This window comes from Otolemur garnettii, unplaced genomic scaffold (genome assembly GCF_000181295.1).
Source record: "Otolemur garnettii isolate 467f Iridium unplaced genomic scaffold, OtoGar3 scaffold00033, whole genome shotgun sequence".
NCBI classification, from domain to species: Eukaryota; Metazoa; Chordata; class Mammalia; order Primates; family Galagidae; genus Otolemur; species Otolemur garnettii.
The window spans coordinates 12,112,900-12,136,455 of record NW_003852428.1 but is presented as its reverse complement, the minus strand read 5'-3'; the positions used below and the strand labels follow the sequence as shown (position 1 = coordinate 12,136,455).

Genomic DNA, 23,556 nt, shown 5'->3' with positions numbered 1-23,556 from the left:
ATAAATTACTGATAAAAAGATACACAAAAAATTTGAAAATGATAGTGATAGATGCTAGATATATAGATGATAAATAATTTATAAATTATAAGTAATAAATGATCCATAATTTACAGATGATAGAGATGATAAATGGTAGATAATAATTTATAAATGATAAATATATAGATAATAGATGAAAGATAGATAAATGATAGGTAAATAATAATATATATATTATTCATAAAGAGATAAAAACTTTAAAAATTATAAGGGTGTTACATAAATATATCATTTATAGATGACTAAGAGGTAGATGATAGACAAATAATTTATAAGTGATAAATAGGTAACAGACAAACAATATCTAATTTATAGACGATTGATAGATAAATGACAGATGATAGATAAAACATTTACAACTGATAGACACAGATGAAAGACAGCTAGAAAGGTGGTACTAGATAGAGGGAGGCAGCCTGTAGTCTCCAGCCCCACTGCTCATCCCACTGGCTCCTTCCATCTCTGACAACCCCTCGATTTCACTCTCCCTCGTCTCTTCCTCCCTAAAGTGCAGGAGGAGAGGGGTTAATTGAGCCTTCTCAGATGGAGTACCACGAGCTGGAGAGGCAGGAGTGGGGCATAGGGGTTGGAGGGTGAGGCCCCAGACACTTCTCCCCGCTTCTACTCTTTACCATTTGATCTATGAGGGCTACCTGTAACGTGTTAACAGGAAATAAGGCTCTTCTGCTTAAAGCTCAAAAATGAGGAAAAAATTTGCAAACCACCACCCTGAATCAGGGTGCTCCTGAGGTTCGGGTGCACTAGGTCTGGGATGAGACTCAAGTATCTTCATCTTTTAAAATATCCACAGATTATTTCTCACCAAAAGTCTGGGGAGGGGGATGTGAACTGAAGGTATAATGTACCATCTCCCCGACTTCTTTTACGGTTCCAATTTCCTTTCCGGAGTAAGGCAGTGTTCATGTGCCATGGCATGGAAGATCAGAAAGGAGGAGTAGCAGTAAGAACTCTGGCCAGGAGTCACTCGGTGAATGTTCCTTGTCAAGGACAGAGCCCAGCACTGGATTGCTGGGTAATGTTTTCTTCTTTGATTGCCTGTACTTGAGCCGTGAGAAAATGTCCAAGAGATAATTTGGGTCAATAAACCCCACTTTAAAAGAACCCAAACAACACTATCCATGAAATAAAACCTCCATTGCCCTCCTGTGGCATCCTGGAACCTGCCTGGGATCCATCTAAGGCAAAGCCTTCAAGCCAAGGGGATGCAGATGGAGGCCTCATTCTCTGACAACCACACCCTGGGAAAAATCAGCTCCTCACTAAGAAAGGGCATCACCGTGGAGCAAAAATGCTTGACTATTGGACAAAGTGAGTTTGCTCAATCCAGTATAGAGTCAGCAAGTGGCACAGAATGTAAATAAACAAATACAGTCAACCAAAAAGCTTGCCATAAACATTTCCACCATACTAACCTGCAACTAAAGCATCCTTAGGCCATCGGCTGAACCAGTCGATGGTGCACCCTGAAATGAGGGCAGGGAACTTCAAAGCTCGGTTTCGAAATTTCTCCCCCACTGGCGAGAAACAGAGCACGATATGAAGGTTCTGTTGGACCCGACTCATGAAATAGTCATACAGGTTCTCATTGGTGGGAGGGCGCCTGGGGTATTCTTTCTTCATGAATGATGTCAGATCGCCATTAATTTCATCAATTTCATCTCGAGCAAATAGGTTGGAGACCTTAAAAGAAGACACACATATGAAAACACATCCAGACATAGAGCTCAATATGTATTTGAGTTCTTAAGCTCACCTTTAAAAAATTAACTGAAAGTTTTCACGGTGAAGTCACCAAATTTTAAAATACACACAAATGATTCTGCTGTTACCTGCCAAGGTATTGCCCTGGCAGGGGGTCAAGGGACATTCTAAAAGTCTCCCCCATTTTCCTCCTCACCTCCCTCCTCTGTTGTCATCTGTCACTTGGGGGTATTCACTGACGTTTTAAATGCTCAGTTCCACATTTTGACGGGGAGTTGCAGGCCTTAAAAATCCCACAGAAAATATGCTGATCACTTAATCTCCAATAGCACCTGCTCAAAACTCTAATAAAAGGAGATCCAAGGAAACAAAGCATGGGAAGAGCAAATGAGCTCCTACCTCCCCCGATGATAAGACGTTGTTCATGTATTCCAAAAATGCCTCCTCCTTGATCTCATTGTCTGTGAAAATAAAAGTGATGCCTCTGCCTTGTTGACCAGCAGTTCTGTACAAAACCTTCAGGTCCTCCATCAGATTTGATGTGCTGTAGGATCTAAGGAAACATTGCCAGTGGGTTATTAGCTAAAATATTTTCATGGGAAAGGGAAAATCTTATAACAATACTTTATACCAGTTAGCTAACAAAAAAAGCCTGATTTTGTCCCATGATATAGGCATGTATTATATATGAATGTGGCTACTTAACTGATTTTTAAAGCTCCATGTTTCATAAAACAATTATAATTACATCTTTACACAAAAAAGCTAGAACAAGAAGTCAAACTAAAAGAAAAACAAAATTTTTACTGCAATCATATGTCATCCCAATGTGTATACAAGTGATAATAGAAAAGCCAAATTAGAATATGCATTAAGCACCCATCTGCAATTTGTTTTTAGAAGACATTTCATAAATTAAACTAAATCAATTCAAGCTGTGATTATATGAGGTGAGGGAGATGCCCTGTTATAAACGGTACCTTCCTCATCCCCCAATATCTTATTATCATCACATCTTTGATTCTATGCAAAAGAGTTCCTTTTATGAGCAATCAGTACACATAATAGCCAGAAATGTTGTAAAATATCCCACTTCAAGTCTTCTATCACTATCAAGAGCAATCTTTAAGCTAAAGTCACCCTACAATCAAGAGATGTTAAAGAGGTCCCAACCGGGAGTAGGCCATTTCCACCAAATGTATAAATGACAATATTCTAATCCTGCTGATCAGGCTGACTACATTATTATTTGCATCTTGCATCATTAAATAAACTCAGAATTCAGAGCACGAGAGCAAATGGCCATTTGATATTTTTTAAAGTTACTAAATATTTAACTCTATTCACTTTTAACATCTATAACCTAAACCCTAGAATTGGGAGTGTCATGGCCAAGCATCAGTATTTCTGTAAGATGTTTAGAAAAGTGAGATCCAAGAGATCGGAAAAGAAAACATTTCAAAAACACAGTCTCCTATGAAAATACAAAATAACAAAAGGAAACATCTCTCCTGGGGAAATTTTTCAACCCCATTTTCTGGATCTCAAGGGCCCTCTCCTCACATCATGGGATCTGAGATCTCTAACAAATGGTTGTGCTTCCCAAATGTGAGGCTTTTGCAACCCAGCCTTGGCCACATGGCTGTGCAAAAGCTTAAGGAGTTGGATCCCAAACGTTGTGAAAAGGAAAGGAAGAGCTTGGCCCTTCATTTCATCTGTAATGGATGATTCCCAGTATGGGAAACAATTTAACGCTGTGAGAGTTGTGGTTGGATGAGTCTGCTGAGGTATTCTGATGCAGCACAAGTCACACCAGACTAAAAACCAGAAATCCAACACTAAGTTTCCAGCAAGATCTCGGATGTCAGGAAATTCAGTCTTTCTGAGCTTCACCTGCAAGATGGACTATTGCTACATATTCTTCTAACTCACAAAGTTCTTTTGAAGATCCAATTAGCTCATGCATGTAAAAGCACACTGAAAACTACGAGCTTTTATACATATATTAGGAACAAAAATCTCGGAGCCCAATCCCTTTCCTGTACAGGTAATCTTTTATCAGGCTCAACTTTTATCTATAAACTAGAGGAATTATATGCAAAGTACCCAGAATGATTTCTCTCTGCTCTAGTACTTGAATAAATATCAATCTTTGGATTTATTGTCCGGGAAGAACCCTATAGTTCAGTGCATAGTGTATCAAAAACAACTTGAGTGTCAGGATCTCCAAACCATGTTTAATGACTTTCGGCCTGTGTCCTAGCAGGTGTCCTGGGCCTCCCTCCATGAGACAGGTCACCAGCTTATTTTGCTCATCAATGCCCAGTAGGAAAGACTTCCACTTCCACGCCCAGAAATTAACCTCAAATAATGTTCACCCTCAAAAAACTCCCCAGACTAGCTCCTGCGTCCAACCTTGTCTTGGGTAATTGTGAACGTCTGTTTCACCTCTCTGAATCACCCCTGCTTCTCTCTTCATGTTTACTACTGACTGGATAATTCTGTTTTCTCCTTGCACTGCACATACTCATTTGAGGGCAACCGCTACGGAGTTCCCTGCCTTAATGAGTAGCAGTACCATCTAGCTAGTTTCCCAAGCCAGAAACCAGGACCCACCAAGTCCAAAAGCTTTAACTTCTTAACCATGTCTTACATCTCCACCCTCCACTTCCCCATCCTTACCGCTACCACTCATGACACCATAATACACCTGAGACGGCTTTATAACTATTCTGACTTAGTTCCTCCCACCTATTTTCTGTATATACGAATCAGACCCATCCTCCTCAGCAGCAACTCATTGATGGTTTGCTGCTGGCACAGAATGAGGCCTCAATTTTTGTCTTCTTTTAAAGACCTCCATCTCTCTTCCCTTCGCACCTGCCACTTAATGTTCATCCACCCAGCTTTATTTAACTTCTTCCGAGCTGATTTCACATGTGCTAATCTTTCCACACAGTAAATTCTTTTCTGCTATTATTCTCTGAGATGAGTCCTACTTATCTTGAGGTTTCAGTTCAATCACTTTCCCTGGAAGTCTTTCCTAATCATCTCCTAGACTAGGTAGGAGCCCCCCACCATACATCAGTAGGATTTGGTCTGCACTTATCATAGTTAATACCTATAAATCACACCTTACGGGGTGGGTTGCTCATTTGTTATTATAAGCTCCACAATGAAACACACTGCATTTACTGTGCTTACCTAAGTAGTGCCTGACAACAATATTTAATACACATTTTGAAATGTTTGAATGGGGTAAATCAATATAAACTATTTCTTTATTTTTCTATTGTATTAACATTCTTGAAATCTGAATTAATACTTAGTTGGGGTAAAGTTTTCCTGAAATGCATGAAAAGGAGAACATATAATACTAACATGTAACATTAAAAAAATAAAAAACAGGGAGGTAGCTTTTCGCTAAATGAGAAAATGAAATGTTTCAAAAGCAAATTATTAATGTAAATTTTCATGGGCTATGACAGGGAAAGAGAAAGATGATAAGTCAACATTCAAGAAAGAAAATCAATGTCTGACAATTAAGGTGGCAAACCCATCCTAGAGTTACCTCATTGTAGAATATCACTACCGTCACCGTCAAAGTACTCCTCATGGGAAGTTAGACACCAACACCAGCCTAGTCCACCCTTCAAAGCAATTTTAGAACTCTTTATCTGGAATGACTATCAGAGCTATCATCACATGAGGTGTGGCAATTAACTTCAAGAACTTGCCAACATGCATATACATTGGCAGCACTGTACAAACAATTTGGTGACCTTCATAACCTTGGTATATCAATGTCTCACAGTTGTATTCCTGTCAGCATTTGGTGGCATCTTGCTGAGAGGCATTCATCATTATTGTGTGTTTTTCTGTACCACATGATGACAGCTTTGATGGTCATTCCAGAAAAAAGTTCCAAAATTGCTTTTCTGGGTGGACTAGGTGCTGGTGTCAGGGCATAGCTTCCTAAGGGGAGTACTTCCAAGGTGACTGTAGTGATATTCCGCAATGAGATATATACCACTATTTTAAGGATGAGTTTGCACACTGAATCGTTTAACAGTGTATATAAGAAAAAAATGCATTCTCAACTTCAGTTGGCCTCTGAGAACCTTTTATCAAAATCTATTTTAGGTTAAAGTTTTTAAAAAGCATGTTACCTTGTCAGAGTGATCTGGAAGAAAGTATAGCCAGCAATGAAGGAAGCCAACTTTGTGAGGCTCTGCTTTCCCGATCCACCCACCCCAACCAGGAGGGCATTTCCCCGAGGAGTGCGGATGACTCGAGAGATCTGTAATGCAGAATAGAAATAGCATGTATCTTCCAATATGCAAATATTCTGTTTCCCCCTATTTATTTAATATAAGAACAAGGCAAAATAATTACTGTGGAAGACACATGTGTCTTCAGATCAGATTGGAGAGATATACTGGTTGAAGGAATGAAGGCATTTCTTAAATACAATGATGTTTAGAGGGACCTGGATAGGACTATGTGAGTAGACTGTACCTTGAGGAACTAGGAAGGCACCAGTGCAGAAAGTTAGCACACAGCCAAGATTGCTCTGGTTTTTAAGGAGATAGATAAAAGGACTTTGAGGTTTCCTTTTGGTTTGCCCAACCTAATGTAGTATGACAGGAAGGAGAACAGAAGTGGTGGAATAATGTCTACATAGAGCATGCAGTTGATTAGAATATCCTTCACATTTGAAAAGTAACAGAGACTTTAGATTTAAGGGATGGAACTCAAAATATGGTATAGATGTTGAAATTTTTTTTAAAGGAAAAGTAATAATAAACACTCTCCCATTAGTTGGCAAAGACAGTGATACCTAACATATGGACCAGGAAGTGATTATAGGTGGGTAAGAAGGTCACTCCACACTGGCCTATAGCCCTAGACTATTCCAAATCCCTCTATTGGTAGATGCCCATGTTTATTTGCCTTTATTGGTGTTGGATGAAGTATTTACCCCCCGGCTTCCCACCCCACCTAGAAGAGATTTGATGTGGAATTGTCCTTGATGCTCTCTTAACCTCATGAAATGATGATTTCTCTTTCCCTCCTAACTGCAGTTTAGCCTGGGGTATTACTGTAATATCTACTTTTCTTGGACAAATGATGGTTGATGGGGCTGGAAGGGGCCACTTCTCTGTGACCAGTGAAACGTCCAGGGGTCTCTGGGGCTCTGCACTCAGCCAAGGTTTTGTTATATACCTTTCCTCAGAAATCCCTCTTCTAGTGGAGTATATTCTATTCCTGTTGTGAATATCCCTGGGCTTGGAATTATTCCCTCCAATTCAGTGCAAACCCTTATAAAACAGACCATTGTTCTTGTCCCTGTGTGGACCTGAGACCATGAGAAGTGGGAACGTGAGCCTTGTTTTCCCAGCTTCTCACCCTTCCCTCATGCAATGCTCTTCAAAGTGACTATGGATGGAGGGGTTCCGAGCGTCTGTTCAGATATTCCCCGGCACAACTTCAAAAGGCGCACACAGGACAGCTGAGGAGCTGCCAGCAGCCATGCTGGGACCTTCTGTGTCTTTCCTTGGTTGCTGCCTCTCAACCATTAATCATTTCCTTGGTTTGATGCAGGTGAATATATTAGGGATTATATATATTTTATCAAATAGTTATTAAGAAATATTCACCCCAATTCCTTTACCTCGAACTAGGCTGAGGTTGTATATTAAAATTTTCCATTTCTAGCTTTGGGCACACAATAAACCCTCCAAACATGTTTGACAAACGAACAGATACATGAACAAACAAACAGAAGGCTTTCGTAATCCCATGTGAAGTCTCTCAGGGACAGATAAACAAATCTCAGGAGTATTTAGGTACACATGGCCACACAGAGTAGAATAAAGGACTTTGGAGGCTTGGAAGGGGCCAAAAGCTACTTTGGGGTTCAATGTATACTATTCCAGTGACAGGCACGTGAAATGCTCTGACTTCACTACTATATAATTCATCCTGTAAAAACAACAACAACAAAAAATCACTGTGCCCCCTAAATCTACTGGAATGACTAAATAAATAAACACACAAAAGGCTTTAAAAGCAGACACCAAAAAACCTCATATGTAGTTAAAAACAGAAATTACAGGAGAAAGCACTGTCAAGTGAGACCCCCAAATGTAATTACTTTGTCCTGTTCTATATGAACTGGGAGGGGAAGATTTTCATTTTTTAATTCCACACGTCAAGTATTTAAAAGTTATAACGGCTATCCCTGCCTGCAGGGAAGAGAGATGGGCAAATGCACCATGGTGAGCCCCGTCCCAGAGGCAGCAGGACGGCAGTCCAGGAGCAGAGCACTGAGAAGACACTGCTGCTGAGTGAGGTGGGGAGCTGGAGTTCGATCCGGATCCCAAAAGATGACTAGAAGTTTATTATACAAAGAAGGTGCCACACTGGGCAGGGGGGTCAGCTACACTTTAAGAACTAATGGGACGCACAGAAGCCTGAGTTTTCCCCATCAGAAGGACATTTAGTACGGGGTGATGAGGAAGCAGCAGTAAAGGTTCCTTGGGGTTGTACTGGGGATTTGCTTAAAGGCCAGATGATTTATCAAAATTCTCCAGCATGACCACCTAGCAGTCATCCTATGAAGACAAGTGCCCATCCTTGCAGAGCTTACGTTCTGATACTGGAGACAGATGCACTAACAAATTGTACGCAAAGTGGCAGGGGCAGGGGACACACATTGATGGGTGCTCCAGGATTGCGACATGTTTGACCAAAAACAGGTCACTTTTCCCAATTACACAAGGCTGGTGGGTTGGCCGGGCCAGATCCTGAAAGGCCATAAACTATGTAGTTTGAACTTTCTCCCAAGAAGCAAAAGTGATATTACAGAGGTATACTCTGTGTTGAAAGAAAATCAATACTTTAATTAAGAAAAGAACTTAGAAATGAATTTGGTCTCCTATCACACCCTGCTTGGCTGCAGTTTTTGTCTCCAATTCTGTCTCTTGGCTTCTGCCAGGCCTCGTAAGTAGGCCGCGTATTTCAAGGCTCATGCCCGCACGACACAAAATGTAAATGCACCGTGCAAAGACGACAGGAGAGCAGAAGGGAGGGTCAGCCCAGAAGATGAGAGCAGTGCCGCATCTCAGCTCAGAAACTTCAGTCACGCATTCCTTGGCCAATTCCAGAGCAGACAGGCAAGAGGCTGTGAGGGAAGGAAAATGCTGGCAGGGATCTGAGCTGAGGCACCGGCACCTCCACCATCACGCCCAGACGGAGTGAAGAAAGCCTCGTCGCACACTGTCTGGGCTGTGAAACACGGGGTGGGGGAAGAAGGTTCCAGCGAATTTGATCAAGTACAAAACGAACATAAATAACCTCTTCTTCAAATCTGAGTTGTTTTGAAACCCCAGGCCAGGCAAAGTCTGTCTCCAATAGACATTTTGTCATGAAGTTGCCTTTGGTACTTCTCAGTTAGAAAATAAGGTCTCTCTCTCTCTCTCTCTCTCTCTCTTTTCCTTTACTTTTAATTATTGAATATGACAGGACATTCATCCTTTCTGAAACACTTCATTTTTAATCAACTATAAAGTAGGAGCTAATTTCAAAATGGTATTTGTATTTGGAAGGACATTTGGGCTCCTAATTCAGTACAGATGTCTCTGAGAAATCACAGCATTGCCTACCTAAGTGCCCTCAGGCTGGGAAATCCAACCCCAGAACAGACTGTCTTCCTCTCCCTCCCAGATGTACTCCAGCCTTGCAGAAATGCTTCCCTGCCCTTCATGCAGGAAGGCAATCCCCATTCTCAGACCGAGGGTTGGCTAAATAACCTCTATAACCCTCTCTGTTTGTAAGATTCCACAAGTATTGGCTCGGCGCCTATAGCTCAACCGGCTAAGGCGCCAGCCACGTACACCTAAGGTGGCGGGTTCGAATCCCCAGCCCGGACCTGCCAAACAACAATGATGGCTGCAACCAAAAAAAATAGCCGGGCGTTGTGGCGGGCGCCTGTGGTCCCAGCTACTTGGGAGGCAGAGGCAGGAGACTCGCTTGAGCCCAGGAGTTGGAGGTTGCTATGAGCTGTAATGCCACGGCACTCTACCCAGGGGGACAGCTTGAGGCTCTGTCTCAAAAAAAAAAAAAAAGAAAAAAAAAGATTCCACAAGTATTAGGGAATTAATGTGTAATTGTTAACCAAGTAGCTCATGGTTAAACGTAAGTCATGGAATATAACCTCGAACTGCTTTCTTCCTAACTGAAAAGACGGAATCTGAAAAAGTAATTGATGTCAACCAAGTGCAAACATCAACAATGAATTTTAAATGGCATTATCTTGCACCATAGATAAATTAGGTCATGTAAGTTTTCAAGTGTATAGGGCAACAGCATGAAGTACATTCACATGGTCCTGTAATCATCACAAACAGCCACCTCCAAAATACTTTTAATCTTGCAAAACTGAAATTCTGTTCTAACCATTTAACAAAAGAATCCCCAATCCCGTCCTCACCCAGCCTCTGGCATTCAGCAGTCTACTTTCTGTCTCCAGGATTTCGACTACTCCAGGTACCTCATTTAAGTAGAATCCTATTTGCCCTTTTGTGTGTGTGCACCTGACTTATTCCACATAGCACAATATCCTCAAGATTTATGCACTTTTTTTCTGGGCTACCCTTTGCATGGTACCAAAACAAGCAGAGTCGGCCTGTGCTTTGAACTCTGATGTCAACGATACTCATCCTTTGGGGTGAAAACACAGAGCTGGAAGCCGTGGAGCAACGCTGAATAACATTATCACATCACACGATGAAAATACATGTGCTCTTATTTCAATCCTATAAGGTGTGACATGCTGCATTCAATTTAGAAATTAAATTGGAATATAGCATTGCATTTACTTTTAAACTGGATAGTCTCCTACAAGATGAAAATAAAAGGGGAGAGGATTCCGGCGTGAAGCTAAGGGTCTGTCGCTTCACCAAGCCCCTGCTCCTGCAGCCACTACCTTGACTAAGTGGACCATCGCATCTGCAAAGAACACCAAGTCCAGGCCAGCACCGCGGACGCTCTCATTGTAGAGCTGCAGGAATATATTCAAACGCTCTTTTAGGTGAGTGAAAGATTCGATTGGCTCATAAATTTTGGGCATTACAGCATCACCCTCAGATGTTTCACCTTTGGTGGAGAAATAAAAAAAGAACCCATTAAATTTCTTCAAATCCCTGAACTTTACTACTTCCTTAAACCTAAGTTAATACACTCATGGCTCTACAGTTTAACTCTAAATAATATTTATTTTCATCAAAATGCCACAGTATGCATTTTTAGAAAAAAAGAAAAACAGTAATAGAAAAGCAGTAGGGTTTTTGTGATCACCTGCCATCCTAGTCCCTTCTTGTCTTGAAAGAGCCAATTTCGAATAATGTCCCATTCAGGGAATTGAATTTGAACCTGCAATTGAACACTGGCATCTCAGAGCTCCTCCGAGAGAGCACCTTCATGGTCAAAATGAAAGTCAAAAAGGGGGGATTTAATGTCAAAATCAGCAAAGGAGGTCAAGAATTATATGATTTTTTAATAAGAATAAAAAGGAAAAAGGTCACTGTGCTTGCTCAGGAAATTTTTATGAATCAAGAATTTTTTAGGTTAGCAGTAAGGACAGAGTGAATCAGGGACTGGAGGTGGAGGGTTGTGAGAAAACAGAACAATTATTTTCCAAATAAATAACCATACTGAATTATTTTACAGAGAAAAATGAATTAAGATCAAATACAGTTTTTAAATTAGATGCATATATGATACCAGCTTAGCACTTTCCCAATGGGGACCAGGAAGCACATACAGAAGCTAAATTGTGCATCAATTCACTACCAGGGAACATTAGCAACGGGAAAACCAGTGACACTTTAGTGGAACGTACCAGCAACAACTTAGATATTCACTGGTACGAGGATAGTGACTGGCTCTTCCACATCCCATAGTACATAACTATTTTCAATTAACTTTGTCCTAATATAATAGTATATTAAGCTTTTTATGGCAGGACAAGGAAATTGGTTTAACACAATAATCACTAAGATTGACCTATTTGCAAAGCTCTCACTAACCAAATTTCAATAGTCACAACTCTTTCATACATGTGCCACTCAAGCTTTGAGAAATAAAATGCTTTGAAGACATAAAAGTTAATGTCATAGACCCTCTCCTACCCTGAAAAATGTAGTCATTGCGCTTTGATCCTCAAAAATCATCATCTAATTATTTACCCTCTGCATCAAAAGGAGTAAAATACATAAATTCTAATTACTTTCTAAAATGTCCTTACCCTTCTAGGATTTGGGTGTGTGTTTGACCTGATTCAAAATAAAACATATCAGCTTCTTTCTGTAAAAGGATCGTTTCAGCTGCATAGCAAGCAATAAGCATCCTTTTGCAACTGTCACTCAGAAACTTTTGATAGATCACCTGTATTGTATCCCATCTAGTGAGAGGTTTCTGGGTCATATCCAATCATTTACAAGGTATAAATGATACATTTTGAACATGCCCCTTGAAATATGTGAATTAACTTAAAATCTATCCTCGGTATTAGAATAAGTTATTACGTGAAAGAAAAACATTCTACTTAAATCCAATTATTTCTTAGGAGAAAAAAATCAGAGCATTGCCTCTTTTCATAAGAAAAGTAATACATCTCAATTTTTCCCAGAACCATGACCACCAATCTTGCCTCCACGTCACCCACCAATTATATTCAATAGCCCTTTCATATAATCGAAGAGATTTTCTTTTTATTTTCAGCATTCAGGGTGACCTGAATAATACCATGGCTATTTTTACTACCTTTATTTGGCACTGACTATGGGCCACAGCCTGCCCAAGTCATTTGACAGAGAACATTTCATTTATTCCCCATGCTATGCATGAGGCAAATATTAGTATTTTCATTTTTATAAGTGAGGAGAATGAGATTCAAAAACCTTTCAAGATGTCCTTCTTATGTGTGGTAGATTCCTTCCTCAAACCCATCTCCACCTACCAGACTACAAGCCCTATGCACTCTCTCCCACCCTACTCTGCCTCCCAATTCTACCTCACCTACGTTTACTGAGCACCTATTACATCCAAGGCTTGTTTCAATAAAGTTGACTAAACAGAAACTCAACATCCCTAACCATCGTCAGATTTCCCTATTGGTGACTCCCCTCTGGGGGAATTCCAAATTTTGCTTCAGTAGTTTACCTGTGGCTTCAGGTGCATCTCTCAAGAAATCCACAAAATAACTGTCAATTCCACAGTCCACCAAGAGTTTTTTCTCTTCACCAAACTCCTCCTCTACCAAACTCGCTAAAGCCTTATCAAACCAGGTCACATCATCAGACAAAGCGAAGCGGTCGGCTATAACACGTTTGCACTCATGCTTCCATAGCCTTAAAAGATCCTGTTGAAAGTATAATTAAAATGTGTTATTAATTCCTACAGGGCTGTAATTAGGAGTTCAAGTTGACAATACTGTAGAGTAATGTCCTTCCTGACATAAGGCGAACACTTTAAAAAGTTAGGATTAAAATATACTCCACTTCAAGTTGATCTCATTCAAGTATATTAAATAAAAAGTAGTCTATTATTTGCTATTTCTAAATTAAAAAGGAAATATGCTCAGACAAAAAAACTCTCTAATCATCCAAGAAATGAATACTCTTTGTAAAGTTCTTAAATTTTTGATAATAAATCAGTTTTTTGATAAATACCTACACTCCTGTGGTTATAATAAAACATACAATGTATGAATAACTTTTGTGTATGCAACAGAGATACTATGTATTATAAAGATTTATTTAACAAAAAGTAAAAAAAAAAAATATGATGAACAAAGCAAACACTAGTCCAGATAACCCAGGGCCCAAAGATAACTGAAAGTTAAGGAAACTAATTACTCAGTACTCTTGTTCCTATAGCAAAAATAACGAATGTGTGTCGACGCTGATTATTTGACATGAGAGACTGGTGAAAACTTCTTAGCTTGGTAAGATTTTTCATGTTAGAAGGTCTCTAAGCCATAGTATTGCTAATGATAAAATGCTACCTGCTTGCCAGAATATAAAAGGAATTAAATAAAATATAGTCCATGATTCAATTAAGTCAAAAGTTCATGACAAAGCCAGTTGCTGGAATGGTCTACACTGATTGAAAATAAGCACCAAAAATGGCCATTTAAAGAGTAATCTTTTGAGAACTGAGTTATATTGAGCTGTAAATAACTTTGAGGGGAAAAAGTCAAATAGAAATGTTCACTGCTGCTAAATCGACTCTCAATTCTCTGTAATAAGGACAGTGAGTTTTCCCCCAAACATCTAGTCTTCAGACGTCAGCAAGCGTGGTTACCTATATTGCAAGCATTTGGAAGAGCAGTGTTTTATGCAACAGTCAACACTGGAGGTGCTCAGTGACAGTTTTGCTGATATTTCTACTGTTTCTGTGTGTTTAATATGGAGACGTCCCTGAAAACTCATTTGTGTAATTACCTCCCAGCGCCAGAAAGGCTGAAAAAGAGGCCAGCTCTGCCTAAGTGTATCAGCTATCTATACTTCGTGGGGGAAAGGACTACTGGGTTTTTACATAACATTCTTAGTTTGAAGGAAATGCCTGTAATGCTGGGAACTGCCATATTCAAGAGTATTCACAATGCTCATTTTACTGTTAAATGAAATTTCTACTCTGATACCACGCCTCAATCTTATCTACCTATATAATTCTTTCAGTGCATCTACCCACAAAAAAAAAAAGATGATGATAACAAAATGTCTTTCTTTAATTTTGAATGTTTATTTATAAAGATAGTTACTTTTTAAAGTTAAAATGTCAAGCTTAAATTGTGAAAACTATTACACAATAAAATCAGTAGAGATTGCTTCTGGTATTTGGCATAAAAATAAATCTTCTTATGGTGGAAAAATAAAATCAAGAGTTTCTTTTATTCTAGTCATTAGAAAAGGATTGCGCATACTTTTCCCTTAAACATAAACCTCATTCAGTTGAAATTTTTAACTAAAATATTCTGACATCAGGTGGCACCTGTGGCTCAAAGCAGTAGGGCACCGGTCCCATATGCCGGAGATGGCGGGTTCAAACCCAGTCCCGGCCAAAAACTGGAAAAAAAAAAAAAAAAAATCTGACATCTATACTTTTTCTTTCTTTATGTTAGTTGAAAAGTGGTAAAGAAAAGAATTTCCATTCTGAAACACCCCAAAATATTTTCATAGGTCAAGCAAAAAATAAGCTAATAAAAATATTTAAATTTAGAATGTATGATCAATGGCAATGTCATCTGTTTTCCTCTCTTAGGTATCACTTACATCTGGCTCCCTGATGACCTCTGAAGAAGCATTCAGCATCCCCTGCCAGATCCTAGAAAGATCTCTAAGGTTAAATACATAATGGAATTTTGCAGGGGTAGGGAGCATCTTAATCTTGGTCATCTGCCACAGTCGGCGTGTCAGGGGCACCAATTTCATCACAAAATCCCTCACTTCCTCCAAAAAACCTCTTTGGGTAGAGTAGTGGCCGACCCCAATCACACCTGCAAAGGAGAAAATCATAACAATGTAGAGTTGGCACAAATGTCATTACACATTTTAACAGAGAACCGCCTATAAAAGAAAATTATATAAATTAATGTTCTCTTGATTTTTCAAATCCCGTACCCAAAAAACATAGGTACAGATTTTAAGTAAGTAACCATTCTGAACACTGAAAAGTTGATTAAGAAATACTGGAAACTCTGGCTGCACGAATTCAGTATTATGAGATGGGTCACAATGACAAACATACAACATTGCCTTTGAAAAAGAAAGGAAAAATGTTTGTCTCAGCCCGACAGAGTGGATGTTTCCGTTCTGTTGTTGCCTTTCCATGCATTATAAAGTACTTTAATTTACTTTATGTGTAAAAGTTTCCAGGCAATAAAGAACAATTAAAATTGATAACAGTCATCTTTCTGGCCCACTTCACTTTTCCCAAGTTTGGATAACTCCAGACCTTGCCTCCTGCTGAGGCTGAAGGGAGATGACTGCCATAGTCCACTAGTTTGGGATACTCAGATGACATTTCAGTCTGCCAGAAGTTAATTAGTGAACTCCTATGAGCTTTTTCTCAATAGCAGTTCCAAAACTTGTCCACCAATACCAACATGAATGTGCCCATAACTTTACACTCTTTTCTGCAAAGGATAATTCCAAAATCAGTCATAAGTGCATGTGCATTGCTTAAACATACATCGTTATTTATTAGGCAAGTGGGCCTTCAGTTAAATTATCTCTGAAATGCTACATATTGTTTGTGTGTGTTTATGGAAACAGAGTCTCACTTTGCCACCCTCAGTAGAGTACCATGGTATCATAGCTCACAGTAGCCTCAAACTCTTGGGCACAATTGATTCTCTTACCTCAGCCTCCTAAGTAGCTAGGACTACAGGCACCCACAACACCTAGTTATTTTTTAGAGACGGGTGTCTCACTCTTGTTCAGGCTGGTCTCAAACTCAGTGAGCTCAGGTAACCCACCCACCTCGGCCTGCAGAGTGCTGAGATTATAGGCATGAGCCATTGCACCTTGTCTGAAATGCTACATATTTGATCAATCAATAATTTTAATCCTACAAATTGTTCCAAGGATCAGAATGTGGCTAATCCCTGTCCTTTGCATCATTACTTCTGTGATCAAACTCACTACATGGGCTGGCTAAAGTATCAGCTGCATAAATGTTGGACACAGAATATAGCAATTCAGACCCCAAAATATATATACCCATAAGGAAACAATTTCATCTGTGAGGAAACAATCTCATGTCCACATTCATCTAACGTTTAACCTCCCTGCTTAACAAGCTAGTGATGGTTAAAGGAAAACATAGGTAGAAAAGATCTAACTAGTCATCCAATTCACGTGTATCTAGAAAAAAAATCCCATATGAAATGAAATATATGACTTGAGAGTAATGGGAGCTATAGACCAAGGAGCCAGCTAGTCTTTATCCTGTCTTGACCTCAAGGTTATAGGGAAAATTGTGCCCTGATCTTTAGCATAAGACTCCTTTCCTACTTGAGAGACCTGAAAAATCATGAGAATGGCATGTGAATTGTGTAGGTGCAGGCGATCAGAGAACCGGCCTCCAAAGGAGAATGCGTATGTGTGGTGTGGCAATACCAGGCCTAATGTTATGGTAAAGATTCTCTAGATTCCAAGGTCTCTTGACACTGGAGACAGAGGTCTTGCTTAAGGTCTGCAGTTTTACAAAAATAAGTTGGAGACATTCTGTCTGACACTTTCCATATTCCCCCTTTTTAGTGCTGATTTCTGATGAGTAACTTTTAACTACTTTTTTCCTGCTTTACGATAATAAATGTGGACCCGAGGTTAGCTCAGGAGGGCTCCTCCTACAGTTCCTCAGTCCCCTGACATGGACTTTGCGTCAAGCCTCTTCAGTCCTCATGCCAAAACCCCTCCAAGGATGGAGGTTTCTCCGAGGAACACAAGCAGGTGTTTTTCCCTTCCCCTCCCCAATAAACAATCATTTTACCAAAGATCTTGTCCATGGAAGCATCAGAGGGTAATGTGCAGTTGAATATAGAGAAGTGTCTCTTGAGCCTTTGGGGTATGTCGTTGCGTCCACCCCCAGGATGGATCATGGCTGCCAAAAACTGAACGTCCACGATGCCGGTAAACTCTCCAGGCTTCTCCAGGTTGTAGAATCCATTTTGCTCCATCAGCTGCCGTACTATCTCATTAGTAACCTAGGAAAGGCAACTTCCGGAATGAAAACATCATTTCCTTATACCCCTAGAAACTAACAACTTGCATGTTTTTAAAGACTGGACTTTATTGGAATTCAGGAATTACATCTTAAATGTGGTATATGTGCAACATGGAATACTATGCAGTCATAAAAAAGATGGAGACTTCACATCTTTAATGTTTACCTGGATGGAGCTGGAACATATTCTCCTTAGTAAAGTATCTCAAGAATGGGGGGGGGGAGTATCCAATGTATTCAATACTACTATGAAATCAGTATATGATCACCTACACATTCATAGGAATGGTAAAACATAACCATAGTCCAGAAAGAAGGAGGGAAGAGGAAAGAGAGGGGAGGGGAGGAGGGAGGCTGGGAGAAGGGAAGGTTTGGGGGATCCAACCTAATGTGCATAATGCAATGATACATTTCTAGACTATTAAGAATAGAGTATAAATGTTTTTGCCACAACAAGTAAGTAAGCAAGGAGACGGTAATGTTAATCAGTTAGAGGTAAGCATTCCACATTGTATATCAAATTAGCACATTGTACCCCATAAATGCATTCATGTACACAATTATGATTTAATAAAGAATTTTTTAAAAAGAAAAAAATTACTCACGAACAAATAAATTGATGATAAAGTAAGGAAATAAAATACACAGCAGAATCAATATACCTGATCTCCCCACTCATTGATTATTGGCATATTCACATCATCGATAAAAACCGTCATCTTCTTTCCGGCAGGAGGCCCATATGTCGCACCCATGCGCTTATCCACGTAGCTCTCTAGTGTCCTCTGTTAAACAAGAGAGCCAATAGGAACGTCTGTGAAAAATGTGAAAATATCCCCCAAAGAAAGCCAATGGGAACGTCTGTGAAAATATCCCCTAAGACCCCTAAGACATGGTCAATTACTTTTTAAAAAAACCGAGAAGCCTGGACTTGACAGGTATAATTTAGAAAAAGCCAAAATTCCCCCTTAATTCTAGCAAACAAATCCTAAAGTACCAAATTGTCTTGCACAATCTTCACAACCTTTAAAAATTTGATTTAATTTAGGAGGAAATGAAATTTTGATCAACGTAAATTTTGAAGGGGCTGAGGTGACTCTTCTGTCCATTTCAAAAGGTTTATTTTTTGCCTTGTTGTGTCTCCGTTAATGACACTGTAATCCCCATCACTTAAAGGTTGCAGCCTGCTCAAAGTTCCCCTATAATCAGAGATAAAGTTAAACTGTCCAAGAAGCCTCCTAAGCCTGTGTTCTGAGCTACACAGCCTGCTGGGGCTGCCACTGGTCACTGCAGCATGACACAGTCCCAGCCAGCTCCTGCAGGCAGAGGAGGTCACACTGAACCACTTCCCACCCACAACACAAAGCTCGCCTGTGTTCTCTCTCTGTTTCTACATTTTGAGCTTAGGCAGTATGAGAGCAAACTACGCTGTGCTCTGTGAAAATCTCCTTTGGCTCACTCCTGTGATCACAGCACTCTGCGAGGCTGAGGTGAACAGATTGCTTGGGCTCGGGAGTTTAAGACCAGCCTGACCATGAGTGAGACCCCATCTTTACTAAAAATAGAAAAATTAGGCAGATGATGTGGTGGGTAATCATAGTTCCAGCTACTCAGGAGGCTGAGGCCAGAGGATCACTTAAGCCCAAGAGTTTGAGGTAGCTGTGAGCTATGACAATGCCACAGCACTCTGCCCAAGGCAACCGACTGAGATCTGTCTTTAAAAAAAAGGAAAAAGAAAAAATCCTGGCAATATGAAAAAGATCATTAAAACTGATGGAAAGAGGGAGTAGGGAGTTCACAGTGTGTAACACACCTTTGGGGGGAGGGACACGATTATAAGAGGGACTTTACCTAACAAATGCAATCAGTGTAATCTGGTTCTGTGCACCCGCTATGAATCCCCAACAATTTAAAAAACAAACTGATAAAAAGCAGAGAAGGTAGGAGGATGTGGGGAAGGACTCCAGCCTCTGGACTGTGGTACTCTCATTTCCATGTAGTGAACTGTGGTTTGAGAATCTGTTAGTCATTCAAAATATATGCACTCAGTCCAGCCCAGTACTGGAAAAAAAATAACTGCAAAGAGTTTCAAAGTTCACGTACTCTAAAAGCTTGAAATCTTAAGACCTCATTTCATTCCTACCACCGGAGGAATCTACTAATGCACGGTTTTAAGTTATGTTACAGATGATGTGTAAGTCCAGGAGAAAGTGGAGGTATATTAAGATAAAATTAATTCCTCTCCTACCAAAAATAAAAAAGTTTTCTTATTTCGTGATAAAGAGCAAACTAGTTAAAAATGACTTTTATATCCACGATACAACCACAAAATGACACCAAGCTAAATGCAAAAATCTATATATCTGTCCTTGGAAATATCCATAGTAACTGCAAATCTTAAGTTTACATCATCATTTTAAGGAATAACAGCAAGTAATGTGAAATTTTTTCACTATTTTTGAAATAGAAGGATATATAAATATATTGCAACTCATTCGATTACAAAACGAATCTTCCATGAAATAGTACAATGGCAAAAAGATTTCATATGCCTTTGACATAATAGCAAACTCTCTCATGTAGTAGCCTAAATTTATCTCTGCTTTTCAATGCATTTAAATGCAAAAGCCAATTTAATAAATAATAATGTCCTTCCACTTCCTTACGGCCAACTAGAGCCTTCTGTTAATAAGCACTCTCTGGCACGTGAAGATTTTATGTCTTGGTAGGACCTTCTGAGAGCTAAAAAGCCGTAGGTAAGAGGGTTGGACTAATACAGAATAATACCCACCCCCTGCATTTTCTTCCCTTTCATGATAACCTGAATTTCTTTGAAATGATAGGAAACTATTGGTGGGCTACATATGAGAGATTTCCAGAAAGTTTCCAGCCATTGTTAATATATATATATATTTTTTTTTATTTTATTATTTGGGGGGAGGGGCGGTTTTGGCCAGGACCAGGTTTGAACCCACCACCTCCAGTACATAGGGCTGGCACCCTACTCCTTGAGCCACAGGCACCACCCTGTTAATATATTTTTTACATTACATGGCTGGATACTTTCCAGACAGCCCTTATCTTTCATAAAAGAGCTAAATTTACAAAAGCAAAAACTAAACAGTGACAAGCACTAAGTAAATTGTAAACCTAGACATTGAGAACTGCTGCACATTCTATAGTTACTTAATTGTGGCATCAAGTCAGCACCCATAAAGTTCCGGGTTTTGAAGCATTTTGATTTTGGATTTCCATATCGAGCACACTCAGCCTGTAACTGCATGCTGTGCATCTTTCTATGTCTAGCCATTTGGGGATGTTTGGAAACACTAGCTCTTTGGACAGGTGTCCCCATCCAGACGTTTCCACTTGGATATTCCGCAGCAGCACAAAAATCAACACAGCCAAACATAAAGTCCTCTTACTCACAACAAAGTCTGCACCCTTCTGCATGCCCCGATCAGAGATGGCTCCACCTACCACATTGCCCCCTGCAAACATTTCCACAGCTAACATTGTTACATTCTTTCCAGTAAAAGTCCAACACAATGTACATAGTTACCGTTCAATAAAAAAAAAAAAAAAAAAAAAAAAAAAAAGTCCAACACTGTTTCCCAAAGTATCTCTTATTACCCAAACAATAATATGTCCCTGTTCACGTACTTACCTCTCTGGGGGAAATTAAGAACATATTCTCTTAAATTGTCCCCTTCCTCCATCTAATCTTAGAAACTTCTTTGTAAATTATATATAATGTCTATAATATGTGATTTGTAATTTTATCCAGAATGTTTTGTCTGTCCCCTCAAAAACATCAGTCTAGTCATCTTTGTACTATTCTTCCATCACCTTCCTCCCACCCCCTTCATTGCTTTGGTGGCACGAACCAGTTAATAAAACCAAGTAGGTATGTTTGCTTATTAGATGATTGTCTTCCTCACTGGAACGTAAGGAGAGCAGGCGCCTTGTATATCTTACTCATCACTGCATCCTCGCTGTCTAGACAGGTGTCTGGCACTGTGTATCAGTCAGCTGATATTTATTACATAGATAAATGCTACACAAAAATACACCTTTGACTTGTCTTGCCCTCTCCTGTGCCTCTTCTCCAACATCTACTCAACCAACCGAGTCCTGGCAATACCCCTTCCTGACCACAATTTGAATGGATCCTTGTTTTCATCCTTAGTTACACCATCTTGGTCCAGCCAACCTCCTTCCCGAGGACTTAGTGCAACCATCTCCTCTTGGGTCCCTGAGGGCAGCCACACCTCTTGTTCTCCACTCTGTAGCCAGAACGAACATTCTAAGGGGCAATGTAACCCTGATCAACACTTCAGGGCTTCCCTGTGAGTGACCTGCCAGGAATCATGCCTCCTGCTTCTCACTATTTATTCTTATCCCTGAAGGTCTTAATCCATTTATATTTAGTTAACAATAAAACGCAGACCACGCAGCTATGTTCATCTCAAGTTTTTTATAAACTTCTAGAATAGCCAGTTCTAAGCCATATACATACATACATATATATGTGGATATATATAATACATGGATATATATAAAAAATGGATTAGTGTAAGCCAAACACACTTTGTGAAATACTGACTTAGATGAATGATCTTCCACAAATGCCATTTATCCTCAACCAGCTATCTAATAAAAAAAAAAAAAAATGACGTCTCCGGCAAGCACCTGCACTGTAGGGCAGTCCATGCTGTTCTTTCAGATCAGACAGTGACTTTACTCTGAGACTGGATGATCCTCATGGGCAGGACATGAGACCTGAACAAGACTCTGACCTCAGTGTCTGTCTACACACACGTGGGATATCAACATTAACCCCTGCGTGGACAACAGCATTTTAGAAATAAAAACTAGACTGTCAGGAAACTAGGTAGGCTTTGGAGTAGAAGTGAGGAAAGCACTTGCTCACCATTCTAAACTAGGACCCTACACCTAGCGGCAGTTCAGTTTTCTGAATTAATTTCTTAATAACAATTCAAGCTTTCTAGTTCCTAAAATTAATATAAATATTAAATTGTCCCAAGAAATGGCCAACTCTTTCGTGGCATTGATTTCTCTAATCCCTTAAAGAAACTAGTCCAGGTCTCTTCTGGGCAGCACAGAACAACACAGCGGTTATACGACAGGTAGCATTTATCACACCCGCCACACTGGCCTGTGCACCTGTCTCCCCAACGAGACAAAGGGACAGATGTTGCATGAGAAGGGGTACCGACAGGGTCATGTGCAGTGACCAGACTGTGCATTGTCTAGTCCCAATCATTTCTGAGTGGTACCCAGCACAAAATTTGCATAACCTACATGGCTTCACATAACAACTCTGACTGGGGTTAAAGTCAGAGAAGAAAAAAAACAGGGTTAAACTATTGCTTCTCAGACGTATTAGCTTTGTGATTTCATGTAAGTCACTTAATAGTGCTGGATCACAGCCCCAAAGTGCAAGTGTGTGTAAAGATATATAGTCATATATACACACACCCACATATATGTACACATAACATGTACACACATCAGAGTATTATACATTAATGATATATGTGCAAACATTTGGTAAGCTTAATGTATTATGACAGTGCAGAGATGGTTCATCATTTCTATGCGTATCTCTATATGCCATCACCTAAATTGTTTTTCATACATATTATATTCAATAAAATTGAAATAAATATTTACTTGTAGGTGTCCATATAGGAACTATTAACTAAAAGGTAAAACGGAGAGTTACACTCTTTACTAAGAAACCTACTGCCTAAATAATATCTTCCCATGTTACTGTAATACATTAAAACCAAATGAAGACAGTCTTACACTGGTCAACTTCAAAATGTATTACAAAAAAGTAAGATGTATCAAAATTAACATGAAAATACAGTTGTGTAGAACTGGAAGCCAAAAACAAAGTAAGAGCACTAAGTGATAAATTAGGCTTTTGATTTGGGGGGATAAAGAAAAGCAGGGCACAGGGGCACCTGG

The 23,556-nt window shown here is 39.7% G+C and overlaps 1 protein-coding gene across 1 annotated transcript in view; it reads right to left on the bottom strand.

The window, feature by feature from the left end:
- DNAH5 (dynein axonemal heavy chain 5) overlaps positions 1–23,556 on the bottom strand; it is a 291,972-nt gene that overhangs the window by 83,083 nt on the left and 185,333 nt on the right. The window contains 8 exon segments of the mRNA XM_023513078.1: positions 1,476–1,743; positions 2,164–2,317; positions 5,934–6,064; positions 10,754–10,923; positions 12,991–13,189; positions 15,105–15,328; positions 17,326–17,539; positions 18,222–18,344. Of these exon segments, the coding sequence (XP_023368846.1) occupies positions 1,476–1,743; positions 2,164–2,317; positions 5,934–6,064; positions 10,754–10,923; positions 12,991–13,189; positions 15,105–15,328; positions 17,326–17,539; positions 18,222–18,344 (1,483 nt within the window).